Raw genomic sequence first — 14,206 nt, 5'->3', positions numbered from 1 at the left:
TATTCAATTCTAATTGAGATTACAGGAAGAACTTTATAAAAAAAAAAGAAGAACTTAAATTACCCCTAAAGAAGAATGAACCAATCAAATAAGAGATACAAGAGAAAGAATGAAACAAAGTTCAATCAGGGACAATTAAAATTAAAAAAAAAGGGCCAGTATAAAAAGAAGGGTTTAAACTAAAATAAACAATAAAACAAGGGAATGAGTAATTCAGGAGATAAAAATGAATATGAAGAAATACTTAGAGAAAGAAAAAGGATGTCAAGAAATGAAGAGACATTAGTATATAATGGATTACTTTATCTTCTAGTTAAAATGGGATTTGATGCACAAGTAAAAAAAACAAAAAAGACTATTCATACAATTAAAATGTTAATTGTTGAAGAAATAAAATATAGACCAACTGGAAAAGTATTAAATCAAGCAGAAATTGCATATTTTTCACAATTTTTATTATCAGATTTAGGTTATATTCCATTAAAAGAAAATTCTATGACTTTAAAACAATTAAAAAGGTCAAGAGAAGCTCAATTAAATAATGCACTTTTATACATTCTTTCTTCTATTGGATTTACTTTCGATGAAAAGAAAAGTAAAAAATCTAAATGTACTGAACGTCTTATTAGAATATTAAGATTAGAATATAAAGGATTTGTTTTTAGTAAACAACTTCTTTGTAAATTAGGTGAATCTATTGAACAAACTGAAAGAGAACAACTTGTTGGGTCTATTGTTACTATTACTAAAGAATCTTTGAATGATTTTGATATTAAAATACCTTCTTGTTCTTTTGATTCAATTTTAAATAAAGCAATTTCAGTTCAATATACTCCTAAAATTAAAAAACAAATTAAGGCTATTAAAGATGTTAATGAACAACTCATTATTAATGTTTCTGATAAAAAAGAAATGTCAATTAAATCAGAATCAATTGAAACAGTAAATGACAATTCTCTTAATCAAGAAAGAATTATTTCTACTCCAAATAATACTTATCTTTGTCATTTTCAACCTGTTGTTCTTCCACCACAATTGATAATGAAATATTATTCTCAAATACAACAAATATCTTTTAATATTTCTGATATCAATCAAAGTAATAACATCAATTATAATCCAAGTTCATTTATTTATTATAATGAACCATATTATTATCCTCAACCAGAATATATAGACTTAGGATTTGTTCAAGGGTCTTATTGTTGAAAAAAAACCATATTATTTGTATTGTAATTTAATAAATATATTTTTTGTGGGTTTTATCAATTAAATTAACACAGATAATGAATAAGATTTAAATAATGGAAGAAATTCTTCTATCATTTTTGTTTGACTCATATTTGCTTGTATTTGTGATTTAGAGTATTCATCAAATTTTGGTTGTAATTGAATTAAAATATCTTTATTCTTTTGAATAAAAATAGATAATTCTTTTTCGAGAGATTCTTTCATAGTATAATCATCCTATAATTGGTGAATATTAATTATTATTATTTTATATTCAATAACAAACAACAGAATGAGACGTTAGTACTACAATAATATAATGTTCTATTTGTGCAGAATATAAATCTTCTAATATTTCTACTGTTTTACTTCTTCTTGATATTACAGATCTTTTTGATAATGTCAATTTATGAAATGATGGTTGATTTCCTTCTTTTACAAAACTTTTTGAAAATGAATGAAGTGATAATGCTAATCGTTGTAATAATTCATAATTAATTTCATTATCAATTACCCATTTTATATTGTTTATATAAAGACATGTATTTGATTGACACTCACCAATAATAATAATATGTTTTTCAATTAATTGTTGGTTAATATTAGCCATTTTAATAATTTTAATTTTAGTTCTTATTCTTTCTTTTTTCTTTTCCAAAATTCTTTATTAAATTCCTTTCTTTTTGTTTCATTTTTATTTTCAAACAATGTGGTGTATCATCTTCTTATTTGTAATTCAATATGTCAACTCCCTTCATCCATTAATGAAACAAAATTTAACGAAAGAAGACGTTTTAAAATATAGAACCAGTGAGTATTCTCCAAAACAATTTAATGGAACATTACTAACTTATATTACTCCATGGAATTTGTATGGACTTAATTTGCTTGAAAAAAATAAACATAAAATTGATATTGTTTCACCAGTTCTTTTTACTATTCAAAGTTATAATGGAAAAAATGAAATCATTGGAGAAGACGAATTGCAAATTGTTGGATATCCCCGATATACATTTAACAGTATTACAGGTGACCTTAAAAATGTTGGAAAATTAATCAAAGAACATTGTATAAAACATTCATCAATTTGTAATGGAATAATGATTGATGGTATATATACATTATATCGGTATTATAAAAATGAAATGGGGAAACAATTAGTGTCAATGTTTGAAGAATTAAAAAATTTTAAAATTGTTATAGCAATTCCACCGATGTCTATTTTCACTGAATATGAAATAGAATTAACAAAAAAATATGTTGAACTATACGTAGTCATGACATATGATTATTTTTATAGAGGAGGAATTTATAATTCACCACTATCTTTTATTGACTCTTCAATGAAATACATCAAAGCTAAAGGACCACAATTTGCTATTGGAATTAATTTTTATGGTTATGCCCATTGTAAAAATAAACAGCCAGTTGTTGTCGACAGAAAAACATATTATGATTGGGTTAAATTATCAACTGGACCATTTAAATGGAATGAACCTGAAAAAGAACATATATTCACCGTCCAAGATTGTATGATTGATTACCCAACATTAGAATATATTAAAGTAAGAATAAATTATGCAATAAAAAATAACTTTAGTATTGGTATTTGGGAATTAGGACAAGGTTTAGATTACTTCATGGATATTTTTTAAACTAAATAATAAAATTTTTATAATTTTATTTATTAATAAAAAAGAAAAAAAAACAATAAAATGATTTAAGTTGTAAAAAGGAATCAATTAAACGTTCTGAATAGTAAGGTGTATTTAATTAAAATATAATATTTATATAACTAACAACATGAGTCTTTTTGATTCGATAAATTTTGATTGTTTTGTTTAATTTGATTTAAATTAATTTGACTAATTTCAACAGTACTTTGTTTAGTAGAATTGTTAATTAAAACATCTTCACATAATCTAACAAATGCATTTTCAACATTTGATGCATCTTTTGCACTTACAAAAAATGATGGAATATTTTTCTTTTTACACCACGTATCTAATCTGTTTGATGTTACTTGCCATTCTATTGGATCTAAATCACTTTTATTTGCTACTGCAACAAATGGAACATTATATCCAATATGATTTGTTATATCATTCATCCAACTTTCAAAACTATTAAATGATTCTATTGATGTCACTGAACAAACTAATACACATCCATCAGTCCCTCTAAAAAAACTGTCACTAATACACCGAAATCGTTCAGTTCCACTTGGGTCCCATATTTGTAAGGATACTAACTGATCTTTAACTGACATCGCTTTAGTTGATAAATCAACCCCAATAGTCGATTTGTATTCACTAGAATATTTCCTATTAACAAACTGATTAATTAATGATGTTTTTCCAACAAATGAATCTCCAAGAACGATAATTTTAAGGGTTATTCGTTCAGTCATATCTCTGTTTAATCTACTAATCTATTTCTTTTTTGTTTTTTTTCTTTTTTCAATTCTTTGTTTTATATACCATTTTATTCTTGTTTATCATTCAATTTTTATAGTTCTTTTGATAAATCTTATAAATATTTCATATTTTCTGTGAAGAAAATAAATGACTTAAAATAAAAACTTTCATTTTTGTTTCTAATAATAATTATCTTGATTATATTAAAAACTCTTCGTTTGTGGTGTTGAATACCATGGTAAACATAATTCATGGTTATTATTCTTGTTATAAAGCATTGTTAATTTGAGCTGTGTTACTTTAATTAAATAATGGTTTTATTGCAAAGTTTATGTTTATACGATAATTTACTATTACCTCATTACACTTAATTAAAATACTAATGCTATTAACCAAATTCCTTTAATCAAATAAAGTACATAATTTGACAACTTGTAATAAAAAGTAATTCTATTGTACAAAGTGTTAACAATTATTATATAGAAGATATAAAGACTTAAACAATAAACAAACACCTTTCAAATTTTATTTTAAACTCTTTCTCAAACAAAAATGAAAAATGAAATAAAAAAACTTAATTTGATTAAGAACATTTAAATGAGCACTAAAATTAATGTTTGTATTAAGAAAAAAACAAAAAAAACGTCCTGTTTTACAAATGAAGAAGACGGTTCACAACAAAAAAGAGAAGTATGCTCAAAGCCAATTAAAAATATTCAGTTTGTTTTTCTCTTATTTATAAAAAATATTAATAAAAGGACCGTTTCATTACTTCTAGAAAAGACGATTTAACGCCATCTAAACTGAATAAAACCATTAGCCCTATTCCTCTTCCTCCTTCTATTCATGGTAAATCAGTTTTAGAACAAATGAAAGAAAAACAAAGTCAATATAACCACTCTCCGTCAATAACTTTTACTGAAAGATATCGTTCGTTACCATCAGAAGTTAATGTTGAAGAATATGAAAAAATTCCTATAGAAAATTTTGGGATAGCAATGTTAAAAGGAATGGGATGGAAAGAATAAAAATAAATAAATAATATAAAAAATAAAATTATGATATTAAAAGAATTATTAAATTATTCATTCATTTTTAATTTTTTCAATTAATTTTTTGCAAGAATCAAAACATGAACTGTCTGAATCACAGGTAAGAAGAATACATGTGGTTGGATGAGTTGATCCTGCAACTTGTCCAAGTGCTTCTCTTGTTTTAACATAAATATAAGCAATTCCTTTTTCTTTCATATAACTAGGAATATGTGAAATAATATCAAGTGGAGTAACATCTCCAGCAAGAACACACAACCAATTTTTCATTTTTTCTGCATCTTTCTCTTTTTTAACAGTTTTCATTGTGTCTTTAATTCCTCGTTTAATACATTTAGTTTCAACAGCTTTCTTAATGAGTTTGTGAAGTTTCTTTTCTAATTTATCACTTGCTAATGGTGTAGCAATTGGAAGTAAATGAATGTGTTTATCATTACTTTCACTTGATGACATTTGAAGGGTTTTGTGTTTTTTAGTTCATTCTTTTTGGTTCTTTTATTATTTTTGTTTATTAATATATTTTGCTATTTATTTTTACTATTTCTTCTTTGAAGTAGAACATTTTTTCATCTCATTTTAATGCGATACTTTAAATTGATAAAATGCATTTTATTATTAATTTGATTCTCTCTATTCTTATTCCTATTTTGGCGGTGATAAAAGGTTCTCTAACTCTTGACGGTGCTTTAACTGCTGGAATTACTTTTATGGTTCATTTAACGGTTGGAATATCTCCAGCCGTATTTATTATGGCATTTTTCCTTACTTCATCCATTCTAACAAAAGTTGGAATGAATAAGAAAAGAAAGTTAGAAGAAAAGTATGTTGAGGGTTTGTTGTAGTTAATCAGTTCTTTTAAAATGAACAGTCATTTATTTGTGAAGAATCAAAAAGGTCATCAATTCAAGTTTTATGTAATAGTTTACTTGCAACAATAAGTTGTATTATGTTGTTACTTACTGATGCACCAAATGGAACTAGTGCATGTTTTGGATTATCTTCGTTTCAAGTTTTTTTGTATGGAATTATTCCTGGATTTTATTCTTGTACCAATGGGGATACATGGTCTTCTGAAGTTGGGATTTTGAGTAAAACACACCCATTCCACATTATTACATTCAAACAAGTTCCTGCTGGTACTAATGGTGGTGTGAGTTCTCTTGGACTTATTTCTGGATTTTGTGGGTCGCTCTTGATTGGATTGATTGGGGGACTGGTATTTTTGATGAATTGTCCATTTGACATAACTCTATTTATATTGACTTCTTCTTCTATTACAATCAGTGGAGTAATAGGAAATTTATTAGATAGTATTCTTGGGGGAACACTTCAATACTCTGGTTGGGATGAAAAACGAAAATGTGTTGTACGTAAGTCAGGAGATAATGTAACAAGAATTTCAGGGGTTGATGTTTTAAGTAACTCAGCTATTAATTTTATAACATCCTCAATGTCTGGTATTATCTGTGGATGTCTTTTCCTCTATATTCGTTATATTTATTAAACCTCTAAAAGAAGGCATGAATTTAATTTTTAGTGAAAAAGAATTTACTTAATTTAATCAGTTTTGATTTGTTTTTCATTTGTGTCTTTTAGTTGGGATTTTTCTTTGATTTCCTTTTCATCTTGGTGAGATTCTTTCTTTTTGTTTTTAAAAGTATAATAGAGAGATCTTATAATCAATAGAATTGTTGGAAGATTTGATTTTACTTGGTTTTCTAACAAATAATTTCTTTTTTGAATGATAACATCTATTGAATTGCCAATTCCTAGAGCAAAAATTGCTAATGTTAATGCTAATACATTATATGGCATAGAGAAATCAGGAGCTGGAAGTCCCACTAATAAGTTATTACTGATAATAATTTCTTGTGTTGATAATATACATTCTACAGATGGAACATCCCATCCACGTTGAGGTTCTTGAGAGTGTAATGATCGATGTTGGAATACATAAGATACGTCTATTTCAATATTTAATGTTGAAAGTGAAGGTATTTGAATATTAATTGGTATACTTACAGCACTTGATTTTTGAATAGCTTTATGAGGAAGAACAGAATGACAAGAAACAATCCCATCATTAATAAAACATTTTAACTTTTTTGGATTGAGGAAATTAGGAATTGAAATAACTAATGAAGCTGTTAGTGAAGTTTTTTCTTTATTTACCAATTCATAACGAAGAGTACCATCACTAATTGAGTCTGATGAAGGTTTAGAAATATAGAAATAACGAGAGTTAATAGAACTTATAGAGTCTTGATTAGAATGATTCCATGAAAGAATAAGATTATTTTTACAATCAAATGTTTGAGGATTTGGAATTGACTTGCCATTAACAGTTAATCCATCAAATCCATCAATTAAAACAATACCAGTACAATGTGTTTTGTAAACATCAAAGATATTGTGAGTATGATCAGAAGCTTTTCTAACCAATAAAATTTCTGCAATAAATTCATCTAATGATTGTCTAATTTTGAAGGAGTATAATTCACTTTTTAAGATTTCACTATTGAGAAGTTCAGAATGGTCCATTTTAGGGATTAACGACTTAATTCTAATAACATTTTCAAGACAACTCCAATCTGAAGGTGCAGAGATGTAATGAGTTACATTCATTTTATGGATTAAATTATGAGTTTTAGTTGGTTGAACAGATAATCCTTGATAAGCAACATTTTGAAGTAATGTTGAAAGTGCCAAATAATATTCTTTTGTATTTAAATCTAATGGTGCTTGAAGGGCAATGAAAGAACCACTTGAAAGGGCATAAGGTGCTTTACCATATTGAGTTTTCCAATTTCCACGAGTCATAACCACTTCACTAATAGACACATTATAATGTTTATTCATGTAATATGTTGCAGGTAAATCATCTCCATTAGGATATTTTAATATTCCTTGTTTATGATGATTCCATTTAAATTGAAGGTAATGAAGTACATCACCATTTGGTAATATTTTAACTTCCAATTGTGAAGATGCTAAACAAATAGATATAATAAAAAGAAACAGAATAAAGTACATTAAATTGGATTTAATTTTGTTTTTTCAGATTTTTAAAAAGACTTTTTGTTTTTTTTCATCTTTTAAATTATAAAAAGATATTTTTCATGAGATATTATCTTCTCTTTTTGTTTCTAATACTCTCTTATGTTAAATCACAAAGTAAAGAAGAATGTAGTGGAATAAAAAATTGTTATGAATGTACAATTATTGGTTGTGAATGGTGTAATAATCAATGTTCATTATCATTTTCTGATTGTTCACCTTCAATTAATCAACCATCAAAATGTGTTGATTGTTCATTAAAAACAAATTGTATGACATGTGCTAATAGTGGATGTTATTGGTGTATAACTTCAAATGAATGTCAAGCAATTCCAGTATGTGTTAAAAATACAATAACGTCTCCAGGGAAATGTCCTTCACCAAGTTCATTTTCATCACAAAACACAAATATTATTTCATTAATTATCATTTTTACTATTGTTGTTATTATTATACTAGGATATTCCATTTTTATATGTTTCAAAGTAAAACATCCAACACGTCAACAATTCATTCCAGGAATGTTATCTCCATATCCACCACCACCAATTGATAATGAAGCAATAATTCAATCAGATCTTAATATTCAATTAGTAAAACGTCAAAACGAGGAAGAATAACATAAATTATATTTTTAAATAGTTTAAAAATCTATTTTAAAAAAGAAAGTAAAAATAGAATAAAGTAAAAAAAAAGAAAATAAAATATTTAAAATAAAATGATTTTAGTTCTAAAAATAATCAAAAAAAAGAAAAAAACTATAAAAACAAGAAATAGAAAATGAGAAAAAGATATAAAGAACTTCAAAAGATATAGTTTGTATTACAAAAAAAATGAGTAGATCCAATTCAGAATCAATTATTAATCCATCACAATGTATAGGACAAAATTTTCAACTTTCTGACTATCCTTCTATGATGACTATTTATAGTGCTGTAAGTAATTTAACTACATTAACTGATGATTGTATAGATTCAGGTAGTATGGCAGCACAACAAATCCAAGGTACAGAAAGTTCTTCACATTTTGCACATTACAGTGAATCTTCTTTAATGGCTACTGACTGTTCATCTCTGATGGATAGACAAAGTTCAAAATTATCAAATAATCAAAATATTTTAGTTGAAGAGAATGAAAGTATTCCACAGCTAGAAACAATTCCAGAAAATAATGTTGTTCTTCCAGAAACTGTTGGTGAAGGAATAAAAGAACCATCTACTCCAAAACACGGTAAAAAGAAAAGAAGAGATAAACAAGGTGTTGTTATGGTAAATGATACTAAAGTTCCAAAAGAAAAACATAAAAAGAGAGGAAAGAAGTAATATAATAATGTATTATGGTATAATTCAATTGTTTTGTTGAACAAATTTTTTTTTTGTTTTTTTTTAAAAAAAAGATTTTATTTCTTTTTAAATCTTCTTATTATTTTTTGGTTTTTATTTATCACTAATTAAATTATGAAATGAAAAGACATTTATTTAAAAACAAATTACTTTTCTGAATAAATATTATATTAATGCTTAAATTTTGTATATTACTTGGATTATTTATTACTTCTCAAGGAATAATGGATTATTATAATATCACTTCTTTTCCATTTAATCAAAAAGAAAATTCTACTTTTGTTATGAATCTTGAAACAAATAGAATTTCTCAAAATATTTTTGTATCTTCTTCACATAATTTGTCAATGATTGTATTTTATTTATGTTCAATCTTATTTTGTCATTCATGTTTTATTTGGTATGAACCATTTTATTCAACTACATTAATCACTTTATTAACTATAATATATTTTTGTATGATTCATAAACTTTTTCATTTATTTGATAATAGTCTTATAATTCCTATTGGTTTGTTTATAATTAATTTATGGTATGTGATGTGTTTTGCTACTAACCAAAACAATTCAGTTTCATTATTCTTACATATAGAAAATGGAATATTATCATTATTAAGTTTTTTTACATTAAAAGTTTCAAGAATTGATAGGATTATTGGATTAAGTTTTTTAATTGGAGAGATTCTAGTTACTTTAGGTTGTTATTATCTTGGAAAAAGAAAGATTAATAAATTCTGCATTTCTATATATGGTTCTAAACCTTGTGAATTATCTTTGTTTAGGTTAATAGGATTTGTTCAAATTCAATGTATAAATAGTATTTTTATTATTTTAAATGGGATTTGTTGTATATTTTCATTATTTATTGAAACATTAACATTACAATTCTTTCATATTTTTATTAATTTTTTATTTATTGGTTTTATATTCTCAATAATTAAATATTTTAATAGAGATGGAATGATAGAATCAGAATTAACAACAATTCAATTGGGTAATGGAAGGTAATAGATAATTAAAAGAATGTTTTGTAAATTGATGAATTTCTAGAATGAAAATATATCATTTAATTGTAATTGTATTAATTCATTTTCATCTGTAGAAGCTTGAGGTTTATCTTTAATATTAGTTACTTCCTTTTTTAATCTATTTAATGCAACAATGTTTACAGGTGGTTCAATCTTTGAAATAATAGTAAATATTTGGTTAAAAGAAATATTTGGACAAATTGAATTAACTAAATCTTGTGCTGAAATAACTTCTAATGAAACAACTGCTAAATCACATAATGACTTTAATAAAATAAAATCTTCTTCATAATTATCATTTGAATAATCTCTAAGTAATTCACAAAATGCAGCAATTTGACATTTAATATAAAAAGTTATCTCTGCTGCAATACTTTTTTGTTTCATTAAATTATTAAAAACTAATCTATCATAATGAACTACAAACATTTTACAAAAATTAGAAACTATAACAGGACTTAATTTATCTTTCTTCATAGAAGCAAGGTATTCTTTTAATATTTCAAATGTTACTTTTGTTCCAAGATTTGATTGTGGTTCTGTAAAATATTTCATAATCATTAATTGTGATTTATTTTCAATATATTGGTATGTCATTAATAAACTATTATTTAATTGTTTAAATAAATTATTAACAAATCGAGTATGAACATTTTTATCACTTAAATTCTTTGATATAATTTCAGTATTAATTCTTTTAACTAATAATGCATTTACACCAATCCAATAAATATTTCTTTTTGGTGTTTCTAATGATATAATAGAAATTGATTTTAATGATTGAACAATTTTATTAAGAAATTTTTGTTTTTCTGGACGAATTGCTTTATTTTCACTTAACTTATCAAAAATAATATCTCCTGTTAATGGATGTTGTTTATCTGAAAATGTCATTTTACTTAAGAACATTTCTTCAACAATAAATTGATTTTCTTCTAATGTAACATCTCCTTCTTCAACTCTATTTCTTTTTAATACTTGAACTTGATATGTTAAATCATCAATATCATTTATTAATTTCTCTTTTTCTATATTTTGTTCATTAATATCATCTTCTAATTGTTGTATTTCATCAACAATATCATCAAAATTAATTACAGTATCTTTAATAGTCATAGGTGTTGCATCTGTTAATATTTCTAAATCAAATTTAAGTCTTCCATTTGCAATAGGTAATTCAACTTCTTCTTTATTTTGATTTTCTAAATGAAGTGCTAAATTAAGTTCAATTGTTCCAACTGCTTGTTTTTTATTTTTAAGTACTTGAATAAGTGTTATATGTAATGTCTTTTTTAAATATCTATACTTTTTGATATCTCGTCGAATCTTTTCTTCAAATGAAAATTCTCCTAAACTTGCTTTTCCATCAACACAAATTGATCGTGGTAATATTCCACTTTCTTTTCCACATTTCCATTGAATATATAATGTTACTCCTGAAACTCCTTTTGCAGTTAAAATAATATTTTCAAGAGAAACTGCAATTTTCCATGTTTCAATATTTCTATTACTTTTTTGTGACATTTATCATTTTCTCAATTCAGTTCTTCTTTCTATTTTTATTATTTTATTTTTATTAACAACTATTATTTCTAAAAAACAAAAAATAATTGAATAAAAAAAATTATGAATTAATTACAAAAATTGTTGGTCATGTATTTTAAATGTATTCAGCAAATAATTTACTATACTCATTATTTATTCTAATCATATAATTAATGTCATAATCCTTTTCTTCTGGTCTTCCTCTTTTTTCAATATTTTCTTTTTGTTTTAATGGATCACTACAATATAAAAGAAACAATGCACTTTTTGATTGTTTCCAATATTCTTGACTTTGATATTTAACATATTCAAATATACCGTTAATGCTATATTTGCAACTATCTATTCTATTAATAATCATTTCATTAAACCTTGGAATACCATATGTAGTATAAAGATCATCAACTCTAACTTTAAGATCATTATATTCTTCTGTTGTCATTCTTCCTTGGAAATATGCTTCATTAGAAAATATAAATATTGAATCAATTGGACTTCTTTCCATAATAACATATTTCATTTGTTTAGCTTTTTCTAATTGTTCTTTGAAACAGTCAATAATAAATAATTGAAGTTCATACATAGACCCTTTTCCTTTTAATGTTTCTTCAAGCATTTTCTTTCCTGTACTTGGTTTAAAATCAATATATTCTTTAATAAAAATTCTTTCTTTTTTAGGAAGACTTCTCTTTAAGTTATGGATAAGTGTAGACTTTCCTACTCCAACACCTCCTGTAATAACAATAAATTGTTGGTATTTCATAATACCTTTGAATGTGTTTCTTAGTTCTCTTTCTCTTTGTTAAATTTGAAGGGTTACATCTCATAGAATCTTCTTATCTCTTTTTTCCTTATTTTTTCTGTAAAAAAATTGGAAATTTTTCAAGGGTTTCTCTTTTTTTATTTCTTTTTTGACTTTTTTCTTGAACTGTTCTTTTTTTTTATTGTTTTCTTATTTAGTTACAAAGAAAAACATAAAATGATAAAGAAAATGTTATTTAACCAAACAGTTTAAAAACGTTAAATGCAGAAAGAGTTGAGAAGGAAAGAACAAGAAGATAAGAACAAATAAGAACTATTGCATACTTCTTGTTTAATTTGCCATTAATAGAAATGAATATTAGAGTAATTAATAGCTGTACAATCAAATATGTTGTTGAAAAGAATAATGAATCAGTCATTACTATTTGTTGAGATTTAGGGAAATGAAGAATTGAACGAGCTAAGACACCACCTCCAAGTCCTATTAATAAATTAAAACAAGGACCACCATAAGAAGCAATGATTCCCATTTCTGAATAACCTTGAGAACTAACTATTACATTTGAAACAAAATCACCAACTGAATTTCCCCAACATAGTACAGTTAAACCAAGAATTGAAGAATCAATTTTCATAGCAACTCCAATTGATTGAAGAAGTGCAACCAATTCACTTGCAAAGATATAAACGTATAAAACGCTAATAATAAACCCATATAAATTGATAATAATAGAAGGTATTTGTGTTTCAGTGAGATGCACAATTAAAATAATTCCAATTGACAAAATAAAAGGAATAATGAAATATTTTAAAGGTAGTTGAGAAACAATACAAATAGGTAAAGGAGATAAAGCAAAAGAAATAAGTAAATTTTTTCTATTATCAGAGATATGAGGGGTAGTAAATTCCATGATAAATCTAAAAGGAATTGATAATATTAAAAATATTTTATTAAACCAATTAGTAAGTTTAATTTGTTCAAATATATTATATTGATTTGTAAATATTTTATCTGAAGAAACACCATTATTGAAAGTAGTATTTTCGATAGAAGAATTTAATTCTTCGTCAATATTGTTTAATGTGTTATCGATTAATTTAGTTTTACTTTCAGAATCTAATTGTTCAGAGATTTTAATTAAAGGTTTGTTTTTGGTTATATACCCAATGAAACAAACATATAAAATATAAATAAGAATAAATATTATAGAATGTATTATTGATACACTTCCTGTTGTACAAATAAAAAATACAAATAATAGTGCAAGTATATAACAACTGATATTATGAATTAATGTCTCTGGCATTTTTATATCTTCTTTTCCTAATAAAACAATACTTGCTACTATAATACTACTTACAAAACATCCTGATCCTATTACTTCTGCTGTTGCTAATTCAACATTTCCTGTATTATATATTGCTACAAATGTACTAAATACATCAGGTGCTCCATTTCCAATTGCTAAAATTGTAATTCCAGCTAAATCAGCAGACATAGAAAGATGTTTACTGAGAATTGTTAATATTGGAACAAAATGATCTGATGAGGAAACTGATAATAAATAAAATATAATTGTAACACCAATTACCATACAAACAAGTACTATCCAATATGAATTATGACAATATAATAACTCTAAATAATTTATTAAAAATGAAACATCTTCACATTTTTGAAGAATATAACTACACTGTCCTTCACTTGGTAATACACATTCTCCATAAACACTTATAATACAAAGAAATACAATATAAATTTTATTCATCTGT

General features: G+C 24.9%; 14 protein-coding genes across 14 annotated transcripts, besides 23 other annotated features; 7 read left to right on the top strand and 7 right to left on the bottom strand.

Annotated features, from left to right (window-relative positions):
* Nucleotides 1–204: 204 nt before the first annotated feature.
* EDI_138720 (uncharacterized protein) lies at nt 205–1,209 on the top strand (the record flags this gene model as incomplete). The annotated part of the gene is made up of 1 exon (XM_001737956.1): nt 205–1,209. One exon carries the CDS (start codon nt 205–207, stop codon nt 1,207–1,209), a length of 1,005 nt encoding a protein of 334 aa, XP_001738008.1.
* Nucleotides 1,210–1,218: 9 nt separating this feature from the next.
* Nucleotides 1,219–1,255: a sequence feature (AT_rich).
* A 14-nt stretch (nt 1,256–1,269) lies between these two features.
* EDI_138710 (uncharacterized protein) lies at nt 1,270–1,840 on the bottom strand (the record flags this gene model as incomplete). The annotated part of the gene is made up of 2 exons (XM_001737955.1): nt 1,270–1,467; nt 1,517–1,840. 2 exons carry the CDS (start codon nt 1,838–1,840, stop codon nt 1,270–1,272), a joined length of 522 nt encoding a protein of 173 aa, XP_001738007.1.
* Nucleotides 1,480–1,505: a sequence feature (AT_rich).
* Nucleotides 1,839–1,859: a sequence feature (AT_rich).
* Nucleotides 1,860–1,937: 78 nt separating this feature from the next.
* EDI_138700 (chitinase, putative) lies at nt 1,938–2,885 on the top strand (the record flags this gene model as incomplete). The annotated part of the gene is made up of 1 exon (XM_001737954.1): nt 1,938–2,885. The coding sequence occupies one exon, from the start codon at nt 1,938–1,940 to the stop codon at nt 2,883–2,885; it is 948 nt and encodes a 315-aa protein (XP_001738006.1).
* Nucleotides 2,875–2,947: a sequence feature (AT_rich).
* Nucleotides 2,948–2,996: 49 nt separating this feature from the next.
* Nucleotides 2,997–3,025: a sequence feature (AT_rich).
* Nucleotides 3,026–3,640, bottom strand: EDI_138690 (uncharacterized protein; the record flags this gene model as incomplete). Its single annotated transcript, XM_001737953.1, has 1 exon — nt 3,026–3,640. One exon carries the CDS (start codon nt 3,638–3,640, stop codon nt 3,026–3,028), a length of 615 nt encoding a protein of 204 aa, XP_001738005.1.
* Nucleotides 3,043–3,097: a microsatellite.
* A 20-nt stretch (nt 3,641–3,660) lies between the features above and the next one.
* Nucleotides 3,661–3,754: a microsatellite.
* Nucleotides 3,755–4,244: 490 nt separating this feature from the next.
* EDI_138680 (uncharacterized protein) lies at nt 4,245–4,675 on the top strand (the record flags this gene model as incomplete). The annotated part of the gene is made up of 2 exons (XM_001737952.1): nt 4,245–4,366; nt 4,426–4,675. The coding sequence occupies 2 exons, from the start codon at nt 4,245–4,247 to the stop codon at nt 4,673–4,675; spliced, it is 372 nt and encodes a 123-aa protein (XP_001738004.1).
* Nucleotides 4,380–4,404: a sequence feature (AT_rich).
* Nucleotides 4,671–4,765: a sequence feature (AT_rich).
* On the bottom strand, nt 4,733–5,152 carry EDI_138670 (uncharacterized protein; the record flags this gene model as incomplete). The annotated part of the gene is made up of 1 exon (XM_001737951.1): nt 4,733–5,152. One exon carries the CDS (start codon nt 5,150–5,152, stop codon nt 4,733–4,735), a length of 420 nt encoding a protein of 139 aa, XP_001738003.1.
* A 40-nt stretch (nt 5,153–5,192) lies between these two features.
* Nucleotides 5,193–5,222: a sequence feature (AT_rich).
* Nucleotides 5,223–5,301: 79 nt separating this feature from the next.
* On the top strand, nt 5,302–6,203 carry EDI_138660 (uncharacterized protein; the record flags this gene model as incomplete). Its single annotated transcript, XM_001737950.1, has 2 exons — nt 5,302–5,530; nt 5,584–6,203. The coding sequence occupies 2 exons, from the start codon at nt 5,302–5,304 to the stop codon at nt 6,201–6,203; spliced, it is 849 nt and encodes a 282-aa protein (XP_001738002.1).
* A 53-nt stretch (nt 6,204–6,256) lies between these two features.
* EDI_138650 (uncharacterized protein) lies at nt 6,257–7,732 on the bottom strand (the record flags this gene model as incomplete). Its single annotated transcript, XM_001737949.1, has 1 exon — nt 6,257–7,732. One exon carries the CDS (start codon nt 7,730–7,732, stop codon nt 6,257–6,259), a length of 1,476 nt encoding a protein of 491 aa, XP_001738001.1.
* An 86-nt stretch (nt 7,733–7,818) lies between these two features.
* EDI_138640 (uncharacterized protein) lies at nt 7,819–8,376 on the top strand (the record flags this gene model as incomplete). Its single annotated transcript, XM_001737948.1, has 1 exon — nt 7,819–8,376. One exon carries the CDS (start codon nt 7,819–7,821, stop codon nt 8,374–8,376), a length of 558 nt encoding a protein of 185 aa, XP_001738000.1.
* Nucleotides 8,166–8,210: a microsatellite.
* A 1-nt stretch (nt 8,377) lies between the features above and the next one.
* Nucleotides 8,378–8,420: a sequence feature (AT_rich).
* A 7-nt stretch (nt 8,421–8,427) lies between these two features.
* Nucleotides 8,428–8,476: a microsatellite.
* A 12-nt stretch (nt 8,477–8,488) lies between these two features.
* Nucleotides 8,489–8,557: a microsatellite.
* Nucleotides 8,558–8,589: 32 nt separating this feature from the next.
* Nucleotides 8,590–9,078, top strand: EDI_138630 (uncharacterized protein; the record flags this gene model as incomplete). The annotated part of the gene is made up of 1 exon (XM_001737947.1): nt 8,590–9,078. One exon carries the CDS (start codon nt 8,590–8,592, stop codon nt 9,076–9,078), a length of 489 nt encoding a protein of 162 aa, XP_001737999.1.
* A 42-nt stretch (nt 9,079–9,120) lies between these two features.
* Nucleotides 9,121–9,274: a sequence feature (AT_rich).
* Nucleotides 9,273–10,106, top strand: EDI_138620 (uncharacterized protein; the record flags this gene model as incomplete). The annotated part of the gene is made up of 1 exon (XM_001737946.1): nt 9,273–10,106. One exon carries the CDS (start codon nt 9,273–9,275, stop codon nt 10,104–10,106), a length of 834 nt encoding a protein of 277 aa, XP_001737998.1.
* Nucleotides 9,908–9,935: a sequence feature (AT_rich).
* Nucleotides 9,991–10,050: a sequence feature (AT_rich).
* A 38-nt stretch (nt 10,107–10,144) lies between the features above and the next one.
* Nucleotides 10,145–11,650, bottom strand: EDI_138610 (uncharacterized protein; the record flags this gene model as incomplete). The annotated part of the gene is made up of 1 exon (XM_001737945.1): nt 10,145–11,650. The coding sequence occupies one exon, from the start codon at nt 11,648–11,650 to the stop codon at nt 10,145–10,147; it is 1,506 nt and encodes a 501-aa protein (XP_001737997.1).
* Nucleotides 10,722–10,761: a sequence feature (AT_rich).
* Nucleotides 11,626–11,704: a microsatellite.
* Nucleotides 11,705–11,710: 6 nt separating this feature from the next.
* Nucleotides 11,711–11,772: a sequence feature (AT_rich).
* Nucleotides 11,773–11,786: 14 nt separating this feature from the next.
* EDI_138600 (uncharacterized protein) lies at nt 11,787–12,434 on the bottom strand (the record flags this gene model as incomplete). Its single annotated transcript, XM_001737944.1, has 1 exon — nt 11,787–12,434. The coding sequence occupies one exon, from the start codon at nt 12,432–12,434 to the stop codon at nt 11,787–11,789; it is 648 nt and encodes a 215-aa protein (XP_001737996.1).
* Nucleotides 12,435–12,560: 126 nt separating this feature from the next.
* Nucleotides 12,561–12,629: a microsatellite.
* Nucleotides 12,630–12,669: 40 nt separating this feature from the next.
* Nucleotides 12,670–14,202, bottom strand: EDI_138590 (na/ca exchanger, putative; the record flags this gene model as incomplete). Its single annotated transcript, XM_001737943.1, has 1 exon — nt 12,670–14,202. One exon carries the CDS (start codon nt 14,200–14,202, stop codon nt 12,670–12,672), a length of 1,533 nt encoding a protein of 510 aa, XP_001737995.1.
* Nucleotides 13,365–13,389: a sequence feature (AT_rich).
* Nucleotides 13,612–13,642: a sequence feature (AT_rich).
* Nucleotides 14,203–14,206: the final 4 nt, after the last annotated feature.

This window comes from Entamoeba dispar, genomic scaffold (assembly GCF_000209125.1).
Source record: "Entamoeba dispar SAW760 scf_1105229460983 genomic scaffold, whole genome shotgun sequence".
Lineage (NCBI taxonomy): Eukaryota > Evosea > Mastigamoebida > Endamoebidae > Entamoeba > Entamoeba dispar.
This window is presented reverse-complemented; position numbering and strand designations above follow the sequence as displayed.